General features: G+C 44.7%; 1 protein-coding gene across 1 annotated transcript in view; it reads left to right on the top strand.

The window, feature by feature from the left end:
* Positions 1-22629, top strand: part of LOC131934183 (CCN family member 3) — an 89454-nt gene extending 66825 nt beyond the window's left edge. Inside the window, exons 4-8 of the mRNA XM_059290482.1 lie at positions 3428-3574; positions 5124-5261; positions 10366-10586; positions 18007-18186; positions 20278-22629. Of these exons, the coding sequence (XP_059146465.1) occupies positions 3428-3574; positions 5124-5261; positions 10366-10586; positions 18007-18186; positions 20278-20391 (800 nt within the window). The 3' untranslated portion in view covers positions 20392-22629. The remainder of the gene's footprint in view (positions 1-3427; positions 3575-5123; positions 5262-10365; positions 10587-18006; positions 18187-20277) is intronic.
* Positions 22630-26463: the final 3834 nt, after the last annotated feature.

Raw genomic sequence — 26463 nt, 5'->3', positions numbered from 1 at the left:
CATGTCTGTCAGTCAGGTCTGTCACAGTCATGTCTGTCACAGTCATGTCTGTCACAGTCAGGTCTGTCACAGTCAGGTCTGTCACAGTCAGGTCTGTCACAGTCAGGTCTGTCACAGTCAGGTCTGTCACAGTCAGGTCTGTCACAGTCAGGTCTGTCACAGTCAGGTCTGTCACAGTCAGGTCTGTCACAGTCATGTCTGTCACAGTCAGGTCTGTCACAGTCAGGTCTGTCACAGTCATCTCTGTCACAGTCATGTCTGTCACAGTCATCTCTGTTACAGTCATGTCTGTCACAGTCATCTCTGTCACAGTCATGTCTGTCACAGTCATCTCTGTCAAGTCATGTCTGTCACAGTCATCTCTGTCACAGTCATGTTTGTCACAGTCATCTCTGTCACAGTCATCTCTGTCACAGTCATGTCTGTCACAGTCAGGTCTGTCACAGTCAGGTCTGTCACAGTCATGCCTGTCACAGTCATCTCTGTCACAGTCATCTCTGTCACAGTCATGTCTGTCACAGTCAGGTCTGTCACAGTCATGTCTGTCACAGTCATCTCTGTCACAGTCATGTCTCTGTCACAGTCATGTCTGTCACAGTCATCTCTGTCACAGTCATGTCTGTCACAGTCATCTCTGTCACAGTCATCTCTGTCACAGTCATGTCTATCACAGTCAGGTCTGTCACAGTCAGGTCTGTCACAGTCAGGTCTGTCACAGTCATGTCTGTCACAGTCATCTCTGTCACAGTCATGTCTGTCACAGTCATCTCTGTCACAGTCATGTCTGTCACAGTCATCTCTGTCACAGTCAGGTCTGTCACAGTCAGGTCTGTCACAGTCATCTCTGTCACAGTCAGGTCTGTCAGTCATCTCTGTCACAGTCAGGTCTGTCAATCACCGTCATGTCTGTCTAGAACATTGTCTTGGCAGAACACTCCCCCTCCTGCCCCCCCTCCTGCCCCCCCCCCCCCCCTCCCCACGCCATCCAGCAAGACCGATATTCACTATTTCATGTGTAGCCGCCATCTTCCCAGTTTGTTTATTGGGTTTTATTTTGTTGACATTAGGAAACATCAATTCAAAACATCAAACATTGGCTTGGCAAGGATGTGGGGCTAGAATAGAATCTCAGCCAGACTGTCCTCTCAGGAAAAACTCAATCAATGTCTTGCCGTTGCCAGTTGAATGAATGAAAGACAAATAAAATCTAGACAGAGAAATGGGTGAAACGTAGACCGACAGATGGACGAAACCTAGACAGGTATGGTGGGTTTGTTTGTAGAGGTGGTATAGTGGTGGGGGTAGAGTTGTTTGTAGAGGTGGTATAGTGGTGGGGTAGAGTTGTTTGTAGAGGTGGTATAGTGGTGGGGATAGAGTTGTTTGTAGAGGTGGTATAGTGGTGGGGGTAGTTGTTTATAGAGGTGGTATAGTGGTGGGGTAGAGTTGTTTGTAGAGGTGGTATAGTGGTGGGGTTGTTGTTTGTAGAGGTGGTATAGTGGTGGGGTAAAGTTGTTTGTAGAGGTGGTATAGTGGTGGGGTAGAGTTGTTTGTAGAGGTGGTATAGTGGTGGGGTAGTTGTTTGTAGAGGTGGTATAGTGGTGGGGTTGTTGTTTGTAGAGGTGGTATAGTGGTGGGTATACAGTTGTTTATAGAGGTGGTATAGTGGTGGGGGTAGAGTTGTTTGTAGAGGTGGTATAGTGGTGGGGTAGTTGTTTGTAGAGGTGGTATAGTGGTGGGGGTAGTTGTTTGTAGATGTGGTATAGTGGTGGGGATAGAGTTGTTTGTAGAGGTGGTATAGTGGTGGGGGTAGTTGTTTGTAGATGTGGTATAGTGGTGGGGATAGAGTTGTTTGTAGAGGTGGTATAGTGGTGGGGGTAGTTGTTTGTAGATGTGGTATAGTGGTGGGGTAGAGTTGTTTATAGAGGTGGTATAGTGGTGGGGGTAGAGTTGTTTGTAGAGGTGGTATAGTAGTGGGGGTAGAGTTGTTTGTAGAGGTGGTATAGTGGTGGGGATAGAGTTGTTTGTAGAGGTGGTATAGTGGTGGGGGTAGTTGTTTGTAGATGTGGTATAGTGGTGGGGATAGAGTTGTTTGTAGAGGTGGTATAGTAGTGGGGGTAGAGTTGTTTGTAGAGGTGGTATAGTGGTGGGGATAGAGTTGTTTGTAGAGGTGGTATAGTGGTGGGGGTAGTTGTTTGTAGATGTGGTATAGTGGTGGGGATAGAGTTGTTTGTAGAGGTGGTATAGTGGTGGGGATAGAGTTGTTTGTAGAGGTGGTATAGTGGTGGGGGTAGTTGTTTGTAGATGTGGTATAGTGGTGGGGATAGAGTTGTTTGTAGAGGTGGTATAGTGGTGGGGTAGCGTTACATGAAGAGTGTATTAGAGGGAAAGCTACTAACTACCACCAAGACTTAGCCACGTGACAAGCCGTCTGCTAAGATTCCCAGAATTGAAGTTGAGAAAAAGCTTGTGAGCAATCAATGTGACCGATGGCCAGAAGTGTCCGGACCAGCTGACCCAATCAATACTCACTTACGTGCCTGTATTCTCTGGGCCTGCGTCAAACAGAGAACTGACAGACGTTGACAGTATACGTTGACAGTATACGTTGACAGTATACGTTGGCAGTATACGTTGGCAGTATACGTTGGCAGTATACGTTGACAGTATACGTTGACAGTTAAATAAAGATAAACACAAAAAACACAAACTTGGCAGTATACGTTGACAATTAATTATTGATTGTTGATGAAGTTTGAACTAGATCTAAATGCTGGCAACATTTCTGCCATGGTTGGTGAAGTTTGAACTAGATCTAAATGCTGGCAATATTTCTGCCATGGTTGATGAAGTTTGAACTAAAATTAAATGCTGGCAACATTTCTGCCATGGTTGATGAAGTTTGAACTAGATCAAAATGCTGGCAACATTTCTGCCATCGTTGATGAAGTTTGAACTAGATCTAAATGCTGGCAACATTTCTGCCATCGTTGATGAAGTTTGAACTAGATCTAAATGCTGGCAACATTTCTGACATGGTTGATGAAGTTTGAACTAGATCTAAATGCTGGCAACATTTCTGCCATGGTTGATGAAGTTTGAACTAGAACTAAATGCTGGCAATATTTCTACCATGGTTGATGAAGTTTGAACTAGATCTAAATGCTGGCAACATTTCTGACATGGTTGATGAAGTTTGAACTAGATCTAAATGCTGGCAACATTTCTGCCATGGTTGATGAAGATTGAACTAGATCTTAATGCTGGCAATATTTCTACCATGGTTGATGAAGTTTGAACTAGATCTAAATGCTGGCAACATTTCTACCATGGTTGATGAAGTTTGAACTAGATCTAAATGATGGCAATGTTTCTGCCATGGTTGATGAAGTTTGAACTAGAACTAAATGCTGGCAATGTTTGTGTGCAGGTAAAGAGAAGAACCCCTGCCATGTCAACGGTGTCGTGTACAAGGACGGTGAGAAGTTCCAGCCGGAATGTTCGCAGCTGTGCACGTGCCAGAACGGCTACTACGGCTGTATCAACCAGTGTCCTCACGAGCTGCAGAAACCTTCTGGTAAATGTTAAGTTACATCCTACGTCATAAAGTTGCTATACATTTAAATCATACACTAAATTTATGTTAGATAATTAAAACACACGTTTTCGTGTGACCAACACCCCTCGTGTAAAACTTCGTGTAAAACCTGTGTGTCCAACACCCCTCGTGTAAAACCTGTGTGTCCAACACCCATCGTGTAAAACCTGTGTGTCCAACACCCCTCGTGTAAAACCTGTGTCCAACACCCCTCGTGTAAAACCTTGTGTAAAACCTGTGTGTCCAACACCCCTCGTGTAAAACCTGTGTGTCCAACACCCCTCGTGTAAAACCTGTGTCCAACACCCCTCGTGTAAAACCTGTGTGTCCAACACCCCTCGTGTAAAACCTGTGTGTCCAACACCCCTTGTGTAAAACCTGTGTGTCCAACACCCCTCGTGTAAAACCTGTGTCCAACACCCCTCGTGTAAAACCTGTGTGTCCAACACCCCTCGTGTAAAACCTGTGTGTCCAACACTCCTCGTGTAAAACCTGTGTGTCCAACACCCCTCGTGTAAAACCTGTGTCCAACACTCCTCGTGTAAAACCTGTGTGTCCAACACCCCTCGTGTAAAACCTTGTGTAAAACCTGTGTGTCCAACACCCCTCGTGTAAAACCTCGTGTAAAACCCGTGTGTCCAACACCCCTCGTGTAAAACCTGTGTCCAACACCCCTCGTGTAAAATCTGTGTGTCCAACACTCCTCGTGTAAAACCTGTGTGTCCAACACCCCTCGTGTAAAACCTTGTGTAAAACCTGTGTGTCCAACACCCCTCGTGTAAAACCTTGTGTAAAACCTGTGTGTCCAACACCCCTCGTGTAAAATCTGTGTGTCCAACACCCCTCGTGTAAAACCTGTGTGTCCAACACCCCTCGTGTAAAACCTGTGTGTCCAACACCCCTCGTGTAAAACCTGTGTGTCCAACACCCCTCGTGTAAAACCTGTGTGTCCAACACCCCTCGTGTAAAACCTGTGTGTCCAACACCCCTCGTGTAAAACCTGTGTGTCCAACACCCCTCGTGTAAAACCTGTGTGTCCAACACCCCTCGTGTAAAACCTGTGTGTCCAACACCCCTCGTGTAAAACCCGTGTGTCCAACACCCCTCGTGTAAAACCCGTGTGTCCAACACCCCTCGTGTAAAACCTGTGTGTCCAACACCCCTCGTGTAAAACCTGTGTGTCCAACACCCCTCGTGTAAAACCTGTGTGTCCAACACTCCTCGTGTAAAACCTGTGTGTCCAACACCCCTCGTGTAAAACCTTGTGTAAAACCCGTGTGTCCAACACCCCTCGTGTAAAACCTCGTGTAAAACCTGTGTGTCCAACACCCCTCGTGTAAAACCTCGTGTAAAACCCGTGTGTCCAACACCCCTCGTGTAAAACCTGTGTCCAACACCCCTCGTGTAAAACCTGTGTCCAACACCCCTCGTGTAAAACCTGTGTGTCCAACACCCCTCGTGTAAAACCTGTGAGTACAACACCCCTCAGACAAAACTTTCCTCCCCCCCCCCCCCCCCCCCTCTGTAGAGCTGACCTGTCATGATCCGACGTTAATCAAATCAAAGAACAAATGCTGCCGAGAATGGACGTGCCAGAAGATGGACTCCAATGGAACAAACTTTGTCCATCTCGGCCTTGAGAGTCAAAATCTCATTCACAAATATTGTAAGTTTTTTTTGTTTATTATAGCTTTGTCATCATTTAGATTTGTTTTATTATTTTCGCTTTATAAACTCACGTTGAAGATTATTTTAAATATCGTTTCTATCTTGTTGACTTCTTTAGCTCCCTACTTAGAATTCGATTTTAGAGACAATATAAGCTCAGCTATCTTGATGTTAGATCCCCTAAGTAGAGCTTATGTTGATATGGTATTTCACCTAACTAGAGTTTATCTTGATGATTATGTTAGCTGTCCTAACTAGAGCTTATCTGGATGATTATGTTAGACCACCGGCTGTTGTTTAGCTCCGGGCAAATAGCGACTAGACCGAGGAGAGACAAAAGACGATTTTGTCTGTCGCTTCCTTGGTAGTGTGATTGGCTTACTATCGAACGGTTGGTATGATTGGCTTACTATCGAACGGTTGGTATGATTGGATTACTATCGAACGGTTGGTGTGATAGGCTTACTATCGAACGGTTGGTATGATTGGCTTACTATCGAACGGTTGGTGTGATTGTCTTACTATCGAACGGTTGGTGTGATTGTCTTACTATCGAACGGTTGGTGTGATTGGCTTACTATCGAACGGTTGATGTGATTGGCTTACTATCGAACGGTTGGTATGATTGGCTTACTATCGAACGGTTGGTGTGATTGTCTTACTATCGAACGGTTGGTGTGATTGTCTTACTATCGAACGGTTGGTGTGATTGGCTTACTATCGAACGGTTGATGTGATTGGCTTACTATCGAACGGTTGGTGTGATTGGCTTACTATCGAACGGTTGGTGTGATTGGCTTACTATCGAACGGTTGGTGTGATTTGCGTTACCATCGAACGGTTGGTGTAATTGGCTCACTATCGAACGGTTGGTGTGATTGGCTTACCATCGAACGGTTGGTGTGATTGGCTTACTATCGAACGGTTGGTGTGATTGGCTTACTATCGAACGGTTGGTGTGATTTGCGTTACCATCGAACGGTTGGTGTAATTGGCTCACTATCGAATGGTTGGTGTGATTGGCTTACTATCGAACGGTTGGTGTGATTGGCTTACTATCGAACGGTTGGTGTGATTGGCTTACTATCGAACGGTTGGTGTGATTGGCTTACTATCGAACGGTTGGTGTAATTGGCTTACTATCGAACGGTTGGTGTGATTGGTGTGATTGTCTCACTATCGAGCGGTTGGTGTGATTGGCTTACTATCGAACGGTTGGTGTGATTGGCTTACCATCGAACGGTTGGTGTGATTGGCTTACTATCGAACGGTTGGTGTGATTGGCTTACTATCGAACGATTGGTGTGATTGGCTTACTATCGAACGGTTGGTGTGATTTGCGTTACCATCGAACGGTTGGTGTGATGGCTTACTATCGAACGATTGGTGTGATTGGCTTACTATCGAACGGTTGGTGTGATTGGCTTACTATCGAACGGTTGGTGTGATTGGCTTACCATCGAACGGTTGGTGTGATTGGCTTACTATCGAACGGTTGGTGTGATTGGCTTACTATCGAACGGTTGGTGTGATGGCTTACTATCGAACGGTTGGTGTGATTGGCTTACCATCGAACGGTTGGTGTGATTTGCGTAACCATCGAACGGTTGGTGTGATTTGCGTTACCATCGAACGGTTGGTGTGATTGGCTTACTATCGAACGATTGGTGTGATTGGCTTACTATCGAACGGTTGGTGTGATTTGCGTAACCATCGAACGGTTGGTGTAATTGGCTCAGTATCGAACGGTTGGTGTGATTGGCTTACTATCGAACGGTTGGTGTGATTGGCTTACTATCGAACGGTTGGTGTGATTGGCTTACTATCGAACGGTTGGTGTGATTGTCTTACTATCGAACGGTTGGTGTGATTGTCTTACTATCGAACGGTTGGTGTGATTGGCTTACTATCGAACGGTTGATGTGATTGGCTTACTATCGAACGGTTGGTGTGATTGGCTTACTATCGAACGGTTGGTGTGATTGGCTTACTATCGAACGGTTGGTGTGATTTGCGTTACCATCGAACGGTTGGTGTAATTGGCTCACTATCGAACGGTTGGTGTGATTGGCTTACCATCGAACGGTTGGTGTGATTGGCTTACTATCGAACGGTTGGTGTGATTGGCTTACTATCGAACGGTTGGTGTGATTTGCGTTACCATCGAACGGTTGGTGTAATTGGCTCACTATCGAATGGTTGGTGTGATTGGCTTACTATCGAACGGTTGGTGTGATTGGCTTACTATCGAACGGTTGGTGTGATTGGCTTACTATCGAACGGTTGGTGTGATTGGCTTACTATCGAACGGTTGGTGTAATTGGCTTACTATCGAACGGTTGGTGTGATTGGTGTGATTGTCTCACTATCGAACGGTTGGTGTGATTGGCTTACTATCGAACGGTTGGTGTGATTGGCTTACCATCGAACGGTTGGTGTGATAGGCTTACTATCGAACGGTTGGTGTGATGGCTTACCATCGAACGGTTGGTGTGATTTGCGTTACCATCGAACGGTTGGTGTAATTGGCTCAGTATCGAACGGTTGGTGTGATTGGCTTACTATCGAACGGTTGGTGTGATTGGCTTACTATCGAACGGTTGGTGTGATTGGCTTACTATCGAACGGTTGGTGTGATTGGCTTACTATCGAACGGTTGGTGTGATTGGCTTACCATCGAACGGTTGGTGTGATTTGCGTAACCATCGAACGGTTGGTGTAATTGGCTCAGTATCGAACGGTTGGTGTGATTGGCTTACTATCGAACGGTTGGTGTGATTGGCTTACTATCGAACGGTTGGTGTGATTGGCTTACTATCGAACGGTTGGTGTGATTTGCGTTACCATCGAACGGTTGGTGTAATTGGCTCACTATCGAACGGTTGGTGTGATTGGCTTACTATCGAACGGTTGGTGTGATTTGCGTTACCATCGAACGGTTGGTGTAATTGGCTCACTATCGAACGGTTGGTGTGATTTGCGTTACCATCGAACGGTTGGTGTGATTGGCTTACTATCGAACGGTTGGTGTGATTGGCTTACTATCGAACGGTTGGTGTGATTGGCTTACTATCGAACGGTTGGTGTGATTGGCTTACTATCGAACGGTTGGTGTGATTGGCTTACTATCGAACGGTTGGTGTGATTGGCTTACTATCGAACGGTTGGTGTGATTGGCTTACCATCGAACGGTTGGTGTGATTTGCGTAACCATCGAACGGTTGGTGTAATTGGCTCAGTATCGAACGGTTGGTGTGATTGGCTTACTATCGAACGGTTGGTGTGATTGGCTTACTATCGAACGGTTGGTGTGATTGGCTTACTATCGAACGGTTGGTGTGATTTGCGTTACCATCGAACGGTTGGTGTAATTGGCTCACTATCGAACGGTTGGTGTGATTGGCTTACTATCGAACGGTTGGTGTGATTTGCGTTACCATCGAACGGTTGGTGTAATTGGCTCACTATCGAACGGTTGGTGTGATTTGCGTTACCATCGAACGGTTGGTGTGATTGGCTTACTATCGAACGGTTGGTGTGATTGGCTTACTATCGAACGGTTGGTGTGATTGGCTTACTATCGAACGGTTGATGTGATTGGCTCACTATCGAACGGTTGGTGTGATTGGCTTACTATCGAACGGTTGGTGTGATTGGCTTACTATCGAACGGTTGGTGTGATGGCTTACCATCGAACGGTTGGTGTGATTGGCTTACTATCGAACGGTTGGTGTGATTGGCTTACTATCGAACGGTTGGTGTGATGGCTTACCATCGAACGGTTGGTGTGATTGGCTTACTATCGAACGGTTGGTGTGATTGGTGTGATTGTCTCACTATCGAGCGGTTGGTGTGATTGGCTTACTATCGAACGGTTGGTGTGATTGGCTTACCATCGAACGGTTGGTGTGATTGGCTTACTATCGAACGGTTGGTGTGATTTGCGTTACCATCGAACGGTTGGTGTGATGGCTTACCATCGAACGGTTGGTGTGATTGGCTTACTATCGAACGGTTGGTGTGATTTGCGTTACCATCGAACGGTTGGTGTAATTGGCTCACTATCGAACGGTTGGTGTAATTGGCTCACTATCGAACGGTTAGTATATATATATATATATATATATATATATATATATATATATATATATATATATATATATATATATATATATATATATATATATATATATATATATATATATATATATATATATATATATATATATATATATATATGTGTGTGTGTGTGTGTGTGTGTGTGTGTGTGTGTGTGTGTCTTTGATTTTTGTCGAGTTCTATGGACACCTTTCTTGCTGACAGTTGAACATTTCTAGAGAGAAAATCTAACGAAACATCTTGATATATTGATAGATCCGCATGAACATTTCTCCAGGGGTATCTTGCCCTGCGATATCTTGTCCGAGATATATCTTATCTGGGGTGTCAAGTCTATAATTTCTTGGATGTCAAGTCTGGAATGTCATGTCTGGGATGTCATGTCAAGTCTGGGATGTCATGTCTGGGATGTCAAGTCATGTCTGGGATGTCATGTCTGGGATGCCATGTCATGTCTGGGATGTCATGTCATGTCTGGGATGTCATGTCTGGGATGTCATGTCATGTCTGGGATGTCATGTCTGGGATGTCATGTAATGTCTGGGATGTCATGTCATGTCTGGGATGTCATGTCATGTCTGGGATGTCATGTCTGGGATGTCATGTCTGTGATGTCATGTCTGGGATGTCATGTCTGGGATGTCATGTCATGTCTGGGATGTCATGTCTAGGATTTCATGTCATGTCTAGGATGTCATGTCTGGGATGTCATGTCATGTCTGGGATGTCATGTCATGTCTGGGATGTCATTTCATGTCTGGGATGTCATGTCTGGGATGTCATGTCTGGGATGTCATGTCATGCCTGGGATGTCATGTCATGTCTGGGATGTCATGTCATTTCTGGGATGTCATGTCATGTCTGGGATGTCATGTCATGTCTGGGATGTCATGTCTGGGATGTCATGTCTGGGATGTCATGTCTGGGAAATTGGAGAGAACTAGTGATAAGATATGAAGCCGTATGTTGTACCCTATTCCCAGTGGTGACACCAACGACGTCTGTGCCAACAACAACGTTCCCGCCTTCAGAGAGAAGAATCTGCAAGCCGGCCAACACGAACTGGTCGCCGTGTTCAGCCAGCTGTGACGAGGGCGTGTCCGTCAAACTGACAGTTGATTCGCTCAGCTGTCAGCCCATACAGCACATCAAGATCTGTTTCCTCCGGCCCTGCAGTCACAACGTTTCAACCACTTTCAACAAGGTCAGTTCATCCTGTCAACAAGGTCAGTTCATCCTTCCAACAAGGTCAGTTCATCCTTTCAACAAGGTCAGTTCATCCTTTCAACAAGGTCAGTTCATCCTTTCAACAAGGTCAGTTCATCCTTTCAACAAGGTCAGTTCATCCTTTCAACAAGGTCAGTTCATCCTTTCAACAAGGTCAGTTCATCCTTTCAACCAGGTCAGTTCATCCTTTCAACCAGGTCAGTTCATCCTTTCAACAAGGTCAGTTCATCCTTTCAACAAGGTCAGTTCATCCTTTCAACAAGGTCAGTTCATCCTGCCAACAAGGTCAGTTCATCCTTTCAACAAGGTCAGTTCATCCTTCCAACAAGGTCAGTTCATCCTTTCAACAAGGTCAGTTCATCCTTTCAACAAGGTCAGTTCATCCTTTCAACAAGGTCAGTTCATCCTTTCAACAAGGTCAGTTCATCCTTTCAACCAGGTCAGTTCATCCTTTCAACAAGGTCAGTTCATCCTTTCAACAAGGTCAGTTCATCCTTTCAACAAGGTCAGTTCATCCTTTCAACAAGGTCAGTTCATCCTGTCAACCAGGTCAGTTCATCCTTCCAACAAGGTCAGTTCATCCTTTCAACAAGGTCAGTTCATCCTTTCAACAAGGTCAGTTCATCCTTCCAACAAGGTCAGTTCATCCTTTCAACAAGGTCAGTTCATCCTTTCAACACGGTCAGTTCATCCTTTCAACAAGGTCAGTTCATCCTTTCAACAAGGTCAGTTCATCCTTTCAACAAGGTCAGTTCATCCTTTCAACAAGGTCAGTTCATCCTTTCAACAAGGTCAGTTCATCCTGCCAACAAGGTCAGTTCATCCTGCCAACAAGGTCAGTTCATCTTTTCAACCAGGTCAGTTCATCCTTTCAACAAGGTCAGTTCATCCTTTCAACAAGGTCAGTTCATCCTTTCAACAAGGTCAGTTCATCCTTCCAACAAGGTCAGTTCATCCTTTCAACAATGTCAGTTCATCCTTTCAACAATGTCAGTTCATCCTTTCAACAAGGTAAGTTCATCCTGCCAACAAGGTCAGTTCATCCTTTCAACAAGGTCAGTTCATCTTTTCAACAAGGTCAGTTCATCCTTTCAACAAGGTCAGTTCATCCTTTCAACAAGGTCAGTTCATCCTTTCAACAAGGTCAGTTCATCCTTTCAACAAGGTCAGTTCATCCTGCCAACAAGGTCAGTTCATCCTTTCAACAAGGTCAGTTCATCTTTTCAACAAGGTCAGTTCATCCTTTCAACAAGGTCAGTTCATCCTTTCAACAAGGTCAGTTCATCCTTTCAACCAGGTCAGTTCATCCTTTCAACCAGGTCAGTTCATCCTTTCAACAAGGTCAGTTCATCCTTTCAACCAGGTCAGTTCATCCTTTCAACAAGGTCAGTTCATCCTTTCAACAAGGTCAGTTCATCCTTTCAACAAGGTCAGTTCATCCTTTCAACAAGGTCAGTTCATCCTTTCAACAAGGTCAGTTCATCCTTTCAACAAGGTCAGATCATCCTTTCAACAAGGTCAGTTAATCCTTCCAACATTGTAGCTTTTAACAGTTCAGATTAAAATCTTTTAAAAAATGTTTTTAAAAAAATGTTCCCCAAATTGCCACCACAAGCCCACATATACTTTGTATGGTAGATATGTCTTTTTGTCTGCGTTCACTAATGTTAGCATTAATCGGCCGCAGTGTTTCTTTCTGATTTTTTCTCCGGGGGGGGGGGGGGGGGGTTGCTAAATTTTCTGGGGGAGGGCGCGAACACACGTAAAAGTATATATTTTCTATAAATATTATATTTCGTACGGGGGGGGGGCGTTAGATGTACTTCGGGATTAGTCGTATGGGGTGGATTAAAATATTATATATATATATATATATATATATATATATATATGGTTATGGGAGGCTCAACACCACTACCAACACTACTACCAACATCCCTACCAACACTACTACCAACACAACTACCAACACCACTACCAACACCACTACCAACACTACTACCAACACCCCTACCAACACCACTACCAACACTACTACCAACACCACTACCAACACCACTACCAACATCCCTACCAACACCACTGCCAACACAACTACCAACACCACTACCACCATACTACCAACACAACTACCAACACCAGTACCAACACTACTACCAACACTACTACCAAATCCCCTGCCAACACCACTACCAACACCACTACCAACACCACTACCAACACAACTACCAACACCCCTACCAACACCAGTACCAACACCACTACCAACACCCCTACCAACACCACTACCAACACCACTACCAACACCACTACAAACACTACTACCAACACCCCTGCCAAAACCACTAACAACACCACTACCACGTAAACAGTTTTGTAACACATACATGCACTTATATATGCCCCAACATCTACACACTAAGCATGCTGCGCCATTTTTTTATTTGAACAATGAAAGCATTGTTCATTTTTAAATTTGAACTGGTAGGGGGGCAGGGGGGGGGGGGTTCTCATTTCACATTATTGAAGGGAATGGTGGGGTGAAAGTTTTGTTTCACATTATTAAAAGGAAAGAATGAGGGGGGGGGGCAGAGGCGTAGCAAGGGGGGGGGGGGCGGGCGTCGACCTGATGGGGGCGCCAAAATGGGTTGGAAATACAAATTACAGGGGGTGTGTAAATCGAAAGTTTGAGGGGGGAGGTGCAAATCGAAAGTTTGAGGGGGGGTGCAAATCAAAAGTTTGAGGGGTAGGGGGGGTGCAAATCAAAAGTTTGAGGGGTAGGGGGGTGCAAATCGAAAGTTTGTCCCCACGGGTCTAGCTGGTAACATGGGTGAGAGAAATGTGGAGACCCACGGGTCTAGCTGGTAACATGGGTGAGAGAAATGTGGAGACCCACGGGTCTAGCTGGTAACATGGGTGAGAGAAATGTGGAGACCCACGGGTCTAGCTGGTAACATGGGTGAGAGAAATGTGGAGACCCACGGGTCTAGCTGGTAACATGGGTGAGAGAAATGTGGAGACCCACGGGTCTAGCTGGTAACATGGGTGAGAGAAATGTGGAGACCCACGGGTCTAGCTGGTAACATGGGTGAGAGAAATGTCAAGACCTACGGGTCTAGCTGGTAACATGGGTGAGAGAAATGTGGAGACCCACGGGACTAGCTGGTAACATGGGTGAGAGAAATGTGGAGACCCACGGGTCTAGCTGGTAACATGGGTGAGAGAAATGTGGAGACCCACGGGTCTAGCTGGTAACATGGGTGAGAGAAATGTGGAGACCCACGGGTCTAGCTGGTAACATGGGTGAGAGAAATGTGGAGACCCACGGGTCTAGCTGGTAACATGGGTGAAAGAAATGTCGAGACCTACGGGTCTAGCTGGTAACATGGGTGAGAGAAATGTGGAGACCTACGGGTCTAGCTGGTAACATGGGTGAGAGAAATGTGGAGACCCACGGGTCTAGCTGGTAACATGGGTGAGAGAAATGTGGAGACCTACGGGTAGTCTAGTGCCCAGCCCGCTTTGTGTCGTGCACATATTAGTCTAGTGCCCAGACCGCTACTTGTGCCGTGCACATATTAGTCTAGTGCCCAGACCGCTACTTGTGCCGTACACATATTAGTCTAGTGCCCAGGCCGCTACTTGTGCCGTACGCATATTAGTCTAGTGCCCAGGCCGCTACTTGTGCCGTACACATATTAGTCTAGTGCCCAGGCCGCTACTTGTGCCGTGCGCATATTAGTCTAGTGCCCAGGCCGCTACTTGTGCCATACACATATTAGTCTAGTGCCCAGGCCGCTACTTGTGCCGTGCACATATTAGTCTAGTGCCCAGACCGCTACTTGTGCCGTACACATATTAGTCTAGTGCCCAGGCCGCTACTTGTGCCGTACACATATTAGCCTAATGCCCAGGCCGCTACTTGTGCCATACACATATTAGTCTAGTGCCCAGGCCGCTACTTGTGCCATACACATATTAGTCTAGTGCCCAGGCCGCTACTTGTGCCGTGCACATATTAGTCTAATGCCCAGACCGCTACTTGTGCCGTACACATATTAGTCTAGTGCCCAGGCCACTACTTTTGCCGTGCACATAAGTGCCCAGGCCGCTACTTGTGCCGTACACATATTAGTCTAGTGCCCAGGCCGCTACTTGTGCCGTACGCATATTAGTCTAGTGCCCAGGCCGCTACTTGTGCCGTACACATATTAGTCTAGTGCCCAGGCCGCTACTTGTGCCGTGCGCATATTAGTCTAGTGCCCAGGCCGCTACTTGTGCCGTACACATATTAGTCTAGTGCCCAGGCCGCTACTTGTGCCGTGCACATATTAGTCTAGTGCCCAGACCGCTACTTGTGCCGTACACATATTAGTCTAGTGCCCAGGCCGCTACTTGTGCCGTACACATATTAGCCTAATGCCCAGGCCGCTACTTGTGCCGTACACATATTAGTCTAGTGCTAGGCCGCTACTTGTGCCGTACACATATTAGTCTAGTGCCCAGGCCGCTACTTGTGCCGTGCACATATTAGTCTAATGCCCAGACCGCTACTTGTGCCGTACACATATTAGTCTAGTGCCAGACCGCTACTTGTGCCGTGCATATATTAGTCTAGTGCCCAGGCCACTACTTTTGCCGTGCACATAAGTGCCCAGGCCGCTACTTGTGCCGTACACATATTAGTCTAGTGCCCAGACCGCTACTTGTGCCGTACACATATTAGTCTAGTGCCCAGGCCGCTACTTGTGCCGTACACATATTAGTCTAGTGCCCAGGCCGCTACTTGTGCCGTGCACATATTAGTCTAGTGCCCAGGCCGCTACTTGTGCCGTGCACATATTAGTCTAGTGCCCAGACCGCTTGTCTCGTGTCTGGGGATGGACAAGTGTCAAACAACGCCCCCTTCCCCCCCCCCCCCCCACACACACTCACCCTGCGCGGAATTTGCGATAAAAGCGTGGAGTGGGGTGGGGGAGCTAAAATTGCTTGAAGGATATTCGTGTTCTGATTCTCTAGTTTGAGATCTGGTGATAAATGTGTATTGGTGTAAGTTTGAAACTGTGGGCCATTTGAGTGTAGAATACCAGGAGTGTCACACGACCGCTGACACCGCAAAGTGTCAAGTTACTTTTTTACAACTTTGTCAAATATCAAGTAGGCCTATACAAAATAAACCGGGAGTGATCTCCCCTAAACTTTCTCGAATATTCTTATATAAAATAACAGGGGATGGGAACTCGGGCTATAGACATGATTTTTAATCCATTTTAAATACTTTAAGTTTTAAAAATAGAATAAAATCTCGTAGACAAATTAATTGCACACCAAGTGAACGCCAAATAAAAAAGCGCATAATAGTGCGCAATATTATTAGTACTTCTAAAATTTACATTAGTTTTTTGAGAAATCGAAAGTAGCGTAAATTACTACTTCCAGTCAACGGAAATTACTCAAAATTTAACAAAAGGTAGAGAATTAGATCTTTTACTTACATGTGAAATTTCATGTATCTATCTGAAATAGTACTCAAGTTATAGACTTTTGAAAAATTCAAAGTAGGAAAAGTACCACTTCCGGTTATCGAAAATCGCTCAAAAGTTGATACGGATCTACGATTTTGATAAAATACTTATATATGAAATTTCATCAACCTAGCTGTAACGGTACTCAAGTAATCGTGTTTACACACGGACACACAGACACACACACACACAGACATACGGACAAGATTGCAAAATTATGTTTTTCCGTATCAGTGAGGTGTAAAACGTCGAGATTTGTAAAAATCTCGATTTTTTTTTTTGCACGATTACAATACTTTCTCTATACTTCGTATATACGAGAAAGTAAAAAAATCGAAATAAGGCAAATAAAATGATGAAATTCTCACATCAACTTCAGATGAGATCGGAAGGGGGCTGGGTGGGTTGAGAAAAGATTGCTGATTAAATATTATGATGAATTTAAAATATTTGGCGTTTTGTGATATAAAATACATCATAGTATTAAATTAATTAAGTCAGACTCAGCATAGCCTACTAGGATGTAGTGGTATTCGGTATTTTCGTAAACCTTCTGCCGTGTAGTATTAAACAGGCAGACAACATACAGTTATGTCGGCTGCCAAGCTGATAGAAAATGCAGAAACGACTGAGTTAAGCTGTAGCCGATTACACGGGAGAGACGGTTTTAGCCGACCGGAAGTGGGAGCGCTTTACTACTTCTGGTGGTGCCTCACCTGCTCCTCTCATCAATAAAGTGATGAAACCAATCCTAAATGGAACAAGTTAAAGTTCTCCACAAGATTGGAACTTTCTAGCAGCATTGCCTCCCTTTAGATTACATGCTTGATAAATGCAGACGCCTGTCCTTCATCCTTTTCTAGATCTGACAAATAAAACAACAGGCGCGCTGTTTTCACAGGGCCAACAACACTTTCACAGGGCCAACAACACTTTCACAGGGCCAACAACTATTTCACAGGGCCAACAACTCTTTCACAGGGCCAACAACTATTTCACAGGGCCAACAACTCTTTCACAGGGCCAACAACTATTTCACAGGGCCAACAACTATTTCACAGGGCCAACAACTATTTCACAGGGCCAACAACTATTTCACAGGGCCAACAACTATTTCACAGGGCCAACAACACTTTCACAGGGCCAACAACTATTTCACAGGGCCAACAACTCTTTCACAGGGCCAACAACTATTTCACAGGGCCAACAACTCTTTCACAGGGCCAACAACTATTTCACAGGGCCAACAACTATTTCACAGGGCCAACAACTATTTCACAGGGCCAACAACTATTTCACAGGGCCAACAACTATTTCACAGGGCCAACAACTCTTTCACAGGGCCAACAACTATTTCACAGGGCCAACAACTATTTCACAGGGCCAACAACTATTTCACAGGGCCAACAACTATTTCACAGGGCCAACAACTATTTCAAAGGGCCAACAACTATTTCAAAGGGCCAACAACTATTTCACAGGGCCAACAACTATTTCACAGGGCCAACAACTATTTCACAGGGCCAACAACTATTTCACAGGGCCAACAACTCTTTCACAGGGCCAACAACTATTTCACAGGGCCAACAACTATTTCACAGGGCCAACAACTATTTCACAGGGCCAACAACTATTTCACAGGGCCAACAACTCTTTCACAGGGCCAACAACTCTTTCACAGGGCCAACAACTATTTCACAGGGCCAACAACTATTTCACAGGGCCAACAACTATTTCACAGGGCCAACAACTCTTTCACAGGGGCAACAACTATTTCACAGGGCCAACAACTCTTTCACAGGGCCAAAACTCTTTCACAGGGCCAACAACTCTTTAACTGGGCCAACAACTGAGCCAAACTTTCTGTTCCAGGGCCTAACCAAGTGTACCCCAACAACTAGAAGCATCGACAAACACCACATCCACTACCAAGACATTCACTACAAACACTGTGTGTCAGTCAAGGCCTACAAGCTCAAGTTCTGCACCACTTGCAAGAGCAATAAGTGTTGTTACCCACAGAAGACACGGACACGCCTTATGGAGTTTCAGGTAGGCACCAGCTTAGTCACGGCCACTAGAACACGGCCACTAGAACATGGCCATTAGAACATGGCCACTAGAACATGGCCATTAGAACATGGCCATTAGAACATGGCCTTTAGAACATGGCTATTAGAACATGGCCTTTAGAACATGGCTATTAGAACATGGCCACTAAGCCATCAGAACACGGCCACTAGAACACGGCCACTAGAACATGGCCACTGGAACACGGCCACTAGAACATGGCCATTAGAACATGGCCACTAGAACATGGCCATCAGAACATAGCCACTAGAACATGGCCACTGGAACATGGCCACTAGAACATAGCCACTAGAACATGGCCACTAGAACATGGCCATCAGAACATAGCCACTAGAACATGGCCACTGGAACACGGCCACTAGAACATAGCCACTAGAACATGGCCACTAGAACATGGCCATGAGAACATGGCCACTGGAACATGGCCACTAGAACATGGCCTTTAGAACATGGCTATTAGAACATGGCCACTAAGCCATCAGAACACGGCCACTAGAACACGGCCACTAGAACATGGCCACTGGAACACGGCCACTAGAACATGGCTACTAGAACATGGCCACTAGAACATGGCCACTATAACACGGCCACTAGAACATGGCCACTGGAACATGGCCACTAGAACATGGCCACTAGAACATGGCCATTAGAACATGGCCATCAGAACATAGCCACCGGAACATGGCCACTAGAACATGGCCATAAGAACATGGCCACTGGAACATGGCCACTGGAACATGGCCACTAGAACATGGCCACTAGAACATGGCCACTGGAACATGGCTACTAGAACATGGCCACTAGAACATGGCCATTAGAACATGGCCATTAGAACATGGCCATTAGAACATGGCCATTAGAACATGGCCACTAAGCCATCAGAACACGGCCACTAGAACACGGCCACTAGAACATGGCCACTGGAACACGGCCATTAGAACACGGCCACTAGAACATGGCCACTAGAACATGGCCATTAGAACATGGCCACTAGAACACGGCCACTAGAACATGGCCACTAGAACATGGCCACTAGAACATGGCCACTACAACACGGCCACTAGAACACGGCCACTAGAACATAGCCATCAGAACACGGCCACTAGAACATGGCCACTAGAACATGGCCACTAGAACATGGCCACTAGAACATGGCGACTACAACACGGCCACTAGAACACGGCCACTAGAACATAGCCATCAGAACACGGCCACTAGAACATGGCCACTAAGCCATCAGAACACGGCCACTAAAACATGGCCACGAGAACATGGCCACTAAGCCATCAGAACACGGCCACTAGAACATGGCCATCAGAAAACGGCCACTAGAACACGGCCATTAGAACATGGCCACTAGAACACGGCCATTAGCACACATTCACTAGATCAGTTTCACTCTAAAATATTTTTATGAGTACATTTAAATAAAACATCTATGTTTATTAACAGAACATATTTACTGACGTAGTTCAAAGACAATGACCAGAACATATTTACTGACGTAGTTCAAAGACAATGACTAGAACATATTTACTGACGTAAAGACAATGACTAGAACATATTTACTGACGTAGTTCAAAGACAATGACTAGAACATATTTACTGACGTAGTTCAAAGACAATGACCAGAAGATATTTACTGACGTAAAGACAATGACTAGAACATATTTACTGACGTAAAGACAATGACTAGAACATATTTACTGACGTAGTTCAAAGACAATGACTAGAACATATTTACTGACGTAGTTCAAAGACAATGACCAGAACATATTTACTGACGTAGTTCAAAGACAATGACCAGAACATATTTACTGACGTAGTTCAAAGACAATGACTAGAACATATTTACTGACGTAAAGACAATGGCCAGAACATATTTACTGCTGTAGATGTCCAGCCATTGATGATTACAATGCTGACGCTATCAAGTGACTCGAGTATCACAGACGTGGATTTTACGACAGTTGATTGAATTCAATTTTCTTTTATCGATCGAAATGTGATTCACGGGATTGCCTCAGTGCTCAAGTTCTTTTATTTCCTCAGTGCCAGGGACGTCACAGGTTGGAGATGAAGTACTTGTGGCTCAAGAAATGCCGATGTGATAACAAATGTTACCAAAAAGACGAGAAACACAGAAAACGAAACCGTAGAAACTGACTTGAGGGCTTCCTTCCACTGTTACATCCACGCCATGCACAGAGAGGGGTCTAGAGCAGTTTGTGGACTTCCAGCAACAGCCTCAACATCTCTACAGCTAATCAGTTGAAACATTTCTACAGCCAAACATTTGAAACATTCTCAACATTTCTACAACTAATCAACTGAAGCATTTAAACATTTCCACAGCTAAACATTTGACCACTGCTGAGGCCACCCGATCTACAGTCTGTAACATCTCTCAACACCTACTTCGGTGGCTGCGTTAAAGAACTTGGCCGTGATCTTTACGCAGGATGTATTAATAGTCTTTGCATTGTCTTTACAAAGGTGGTCTAACTACGGCTATTTTTAAACTTTAGTGGTTGAGTGAGTACACTATATATCCATGTGTCTAGCTCAGCTTATAGCGGACACGGCACTAATCCGTTGTATATTCTGTTCATGAACTGTGTCTAGCTCAGCTTATAGCGGGCACATCACTAATCCGTTGTAAATTCTGTTCATGAACTGTGTCTAGCTCAGCTTATAGCGGACACGGCACTAATCCGTTGTATATTCTGTTCATGAACTGTGTCTAGCTCAGCTAATAGCGGGCACAGCACTAATCCGTTGTATATTCTGTTCATGAACTAGATCTACCTCTCCATACGTCCATAACGGAATGATCTGCTCGACAGCTGTATATTGGTCGTAGTTCACATTTTTGGCGCACTCTTTAACAACGTATTTTGAATGTGCATTGTGCTAGCTGTACACATTTACAGTTAGTGCGCAAGTCAGTTAACTACTGCAGCGTTTAATGGTTATCAAAACGGTGCACTGTTCAATTGTACAGCTACTAAGTTAAGTTGATGTTTACCTCTTCAATTGTGCATTACATTTTCTCTACTCGGTGAGTCCACCTATCAAGACATCGCTTATTGTAAAGGATGACGTACGTATGTCGATGAAAGAAATATCACAACAATAGAGACGATATACCCATATGGCAACTTGCATGAAACTTAAAACTTTATTTTTTAACGGATAGTATTTCCATCCAGCTAAGCTTTACTTTACCTGTAGGCTACATGTAAAATGGATGAACGACGATCATTGCAAGTAAAAAAAAAATAATATGGGGGGAGGGGGGAACTATAATTTCAGAAAGTTTAAAAAAATGGAGGAGGCAGAAAGAAAGACACCGAGAGAGATATGAAAGATCCATTTCGCTCGTGGTAGATCGCTGCTCAATGCTAGGCTTGTTGAAGCTAAAGATAATTTTGGCTGGCTGCTTTTAATAAAATCAGGTTCTTTAAATAGACAACCCTATGCCACGTAAAATATTTCCCCCCCCCCCCCTCCACAATTCGTAAATCAATACTCGTTACATCAGTACATTTTTATTTTATTGTTATTTTTTATAATTAATTCAATGCTATTATGATTCTATGTTATTATTGTGCAACTATTTAATGTTTTTTTTATTGTTACATTAGCACTGTTATGGTGGTTTTTTTAGTGTGGTGCATTTAAAGGAATGAAGCATTTCAATTGTTACCAGCCGCTAGACCAAATAAACAGGGGTTCTAGATCACGCACCCCTTCCCCCCAAGCTAGACGTTTGGATATAAATGTTGAGCTCTCTAAGTCGTTATTTCCATCTATCAAACATGTCATTGTCATGACAGTCTAGAACCTACAGAATTCCTACGTCTAGAACCTACAGAATTCCTACGTCTAGAACCTACAAAATTCCTACGTCTAGAACCTACAGAATTCCTACGTCTAGAACCTACAGAATTCCTACGTCTAGAACCTACAGAATTCCTACGTCTAGAACCTACAGAATTCCTACGTCTAGAACCTACAGAATTCCTACGTCTAGAACCTACAGAATTCCTACGTCTAGAACCTACAGAATTCCTACGTCTAGAACCTACAGAATTCCTACGTCTAGAACCTACAGAATTCCTACGTCTAGAACCTACAGAATTCCTACGTCTAGAACCTACAGAATTCCTACGTCTAGAACCTACAGAATTCCTACGTCTAGAACCTACAGAATTCCTACGTCTAGAACCTACAGAATTCCTACGTCTAGAACCTACAGAATTCCTACGTCTAGAACCTACAGAATTCCTACGTCTAGACCCTACAGAATTCCTACGTCTAGAACCTACAGAATTCCAACAACTTTCTTTTTGGTTGGGTTTAGTTTTTTTCCCGGCGTTTTTGTTTGGTAGATGGGAGGGGGGGGGGGGGTGGCGGTGACAGTTAAAGTGTATAGTTTCTATATATATTTTCGTCCATTGTGGTGGTTATCGAAGCGCCTCCCCCCCCCCCCCCCCCCCACCGTGAGGTATGCATTCAGGTTATCAAAACAACTACTGGCCGCATTGTTAAACCACGGAGAAGCTCGGTTGCACTTCTAGTAGTTTCTCTCTATACATGAAAACAGTTCTAAATATGAAAAAATAGGTATTTCACAAAGTAACTTTTTATCTCTATGCTATCCCATAGTCGGGTCTTATTTTCCTTTCAAAATATTGTTTGACCCAGGCACAGCTGTAAATAGTCTGGGAATCTCTGACCGGAGCAGAGCGTGGTGAGATGCTCAGGGGCAAACACTCTTGTTTTGATGTTCTCATTGTGATTGGTTTGTTATCCACCAAGTGTATGCCGTCTTGTTGTTACTGCTGGTCAAGCCATCTTTCTTATTGGTCTGACAGATTTGTTTGTAACCAGATATATGGAAGTTAGGCCATCCTACTCAATGGTGACATTTTGACGTCTGGGGCAGAGAAATCTGCTAAACGGTGACATGCAGTCGTCTGTTCTCGATCAACTGAGTACAACTGTAAACATGTCATACATTCACAACTGTAAACATGTCACACATTCAACTACTTGAACACTGGTCAAATAAAATCAACATTTTACTCAACAAATCTACACAATCTTGTTTGTTTTTGTCATCAATAAAACACGATTTGAACTTGATTTTTCGGGTTAAAATAATATGGGCACGCTCAGTGGCGTCGCTAGGTCGGGTGTCACCCGGTGCGGCACCTCATGGTGTCACCTCTTTTTTCCTCAGTAAATTTTCCAGTTGGTGTCATACACGCCCCCCCCCCCCCCCCCACAAAAAAGCTGTAAAGTGTTCACATTTAGTTCTACCGATATTTATCTATAGTCGGTTGTTAATAAAGCTGGGTGTTGTATTGTTTTCTCTATAGTTTGCATGTTTACGTAATGGTGTCCTCTCTTTTCACGATGGTCATTATGTACTTAAATATTTTTTTAAAACTATGATTAACCATTCATTGAAATGATAAAAAACATAATTATTCTATAAATGCTGCAACTATTTTGTTTTGGTGTCACCCCTCTAAATGGTGTCAGCCGTTGAGGTCTGCCCGGCCCCCGCCTCGCGACGCCTCTAGGCACGATCCTTGCACTCAATATAGAACTGGGATCGTTCACATGGTTCAAAGAGCAAAGGAGAGCATACGTGTGAGGGTCTAGGAATTTGTGTGTGGGGGTGGAGGGAGAGAATGTGTGTGAGGGTGGAGGGAGGGAGAAAATGTGTGTGGAGGTGGAGGAGAGAATGTGTGTGGAGGTGGAGGAGAGAATGTGTGTGAGGGTGGAGGAGAGAATGTGTATGAGGGTGGAGGAGAGAATGTGTGTGAGGGTGGAGGAGAGAATGTGTGTGAGGGTGGAGGAGAGAATGTGTGTGAGGGTGGAGAGAATGTGTGTGAGGGTGGAGGAGAGAATGTGTGTGAGGGTGGAGGAGAGAATGTGTGTGAGGGTGGAGGGAGAGAATATGTGTGGAGTTGGAGGGAGAGAAGAGGGAGAGAATATGTGTGAGGGTGGAGGGAGAGAATGTGTGTGGAGATGGAGGAAATGTGTGTGAGGGTGGAGGGAGAGAATGTGTGTGAGGGTGGAGGGAGAGAATGTGTGTGGAGATGGAGGAAATGTGTGTGAGGGTGGAGGGAGAGAATATGTGTGGAGTTGGAGGGAGAGAAGAGGGAGAGAATATGTGTGAGGGTGGAGGGAGAGAATGGGTGTGGAGATGGAGGAAATGTGTGTGAGGGTGGAGGGAGAGAATGTGTGTGGAGGTGGAATTGGGAAGTGCTTTATCATTTGTTACAGGGTGTTGTGTGTGTGGTGGGGGGTGATGATCGTGGGTGTATTTGATCAACAGATCCTAGTCAAGACATGGCGCTTATAGTTATATACATTGATGTGCATATACATATATTTATTAAAGTTGATAGAAAATTGTATTCTTTTCTCTTTACGATGCGTGTAACATTATAAGATATTTTATTTAATTTTATGGACGTCCACATTGTTTTAAAAATATGCTGGTAAGTAGAGTCTAGTAAGCCTATATCGGTATCTATGACGCAGTTCACATAAAAAAAATTACTTCCGGAAATTGAGTGCATTTCCTTATGCTGCCTTCAAACATAGCGTCGCCTAGACATGTAAGTAAAGTCAAATAAACACGGGTCTACCTATACCCTGACACACATACCAGCTATACCCCGACACACATACCAGCTATACCCCGACACACATACCAGCTATACCCCGACACACATACCAGCTATACCCCAACACACATACCAGCTATACCCCACAATATACCAGCTATACCCCGACACACATACCAGCTATACCCCAACACACATACCAGCTATACCCCACAATATACCAGCTATACCCCGACACACATACCAGCTATACCCCAACACACATACCAGCTATACCCCGACACACATACCAGCTATACCCCGACACACATACCAGCTATACCCCAACACACATACCAGCTATACCCCGACACACATACCAGCTATACCCCGTCACACATACCAGCTATACCCCGACACACATACCAGCTATACCCCGACACACATACCAGCTATACCCCGACACACATACCAGCTATACCCCGACACACATACCAGCTATACCCCGACACACATACCAGCTATACCCCGACTCACGGGTCTACCTAAACCTACACACAAAACTAGCTACACTAAATACCTTCTATGACCTGGCCATATAAAGTACTCTATGACCTGGCCAACTAAAGTACTCTATGACCTGGCCATATAAAGTACTCTATGACCTAGCCATGTAAAGTACTCTATGACCTGGCCATCTAAAGTACTCTATGACCTGGCCATCTAAAGTACTCTATGACCTGGCCATCTAAAGTACTCTATGACCTGGCCATCTAAAATACTCTATGACCTGGCCATCTAAAGTACTCTATGACCTGGCCATCTAAAGTACTCTATGACCTGGCCATGTAAAGTACTCTATGACCTGGCCATGTAAAGTACTCTATGACCTGGCCATCTAAAGTACTCTATGACCTGGCCATCTAAAATACTCTATGACCTGGCCATCTAAAGTACTCTATGACCTGGCCATCTAAAGTACTCTATGACCTGGCCATCTAAAGTACTCTATGACCTGGCCAACTAAAGTACTCTATGACCTGGCCATCTAAAGTACTCTAAGACCTGGCCATCTAAAGTACTCTATGACCTGGCCATCTAAAGTACTCTATGACCTGGCCATCTAAAGTACTCTATGACCTGGCCAACTAAAGTACTCTATGACCTGGCCATCTAAAGTACTCTATGACCTGGCCATCTAAAGTACTCTATGACCTGGCCATCTAAAGTACTCTATGACCTGGCCATCTAAAGTACTCTATGACCTGGCCATCTAAAGTACTCTATGACCTGGCCATCTAAAGTACTCTATGACCTGGCCATCTAAAGTACTCAATGACTTAACGTTTCCCTCTCCAGGAACACAACGTTCCCACAACAGCCATCCAGCGTGTTAGAGTAAGTGATTTTTTTTTTTAATTTCACGAGGATTTTCTGCTGATAAAAACACCTGTAATGTGTGTTCTCTTTGATTTATGTTGTTTGTATTCTTCTCTGATGTCTGTCCTGTTGTTTACAGTGCTATGTGATGTCTGTCCTGTTGTTTACAGTGCTATGTGATGTCTGTCCTGTTGTTTACAGTGCTATGTGATGTCTGTCCTGTTGTTTA

The sequence above is a fragment of the Physella acuta genome, unplaced genomic scaffold (genome assembly GCF_028476545.2).
Source record: "Physella acuta isolate Inbredline_101_S28 unplaced genomic scaffold, ASM2847654v3 ptg000108l, whole genome shotgun sequence".
Taxonomy (NCBI): Eukaryota; Metazoa; Mollusca; class Gastropoda; family Physidae; genus Physella; species Physella acuta.
The sequence above is the reverse complement of the archived record's forward strand: the minus strand, read 5'-3'. Positions and strand labels throughout refer to the sequence as shown.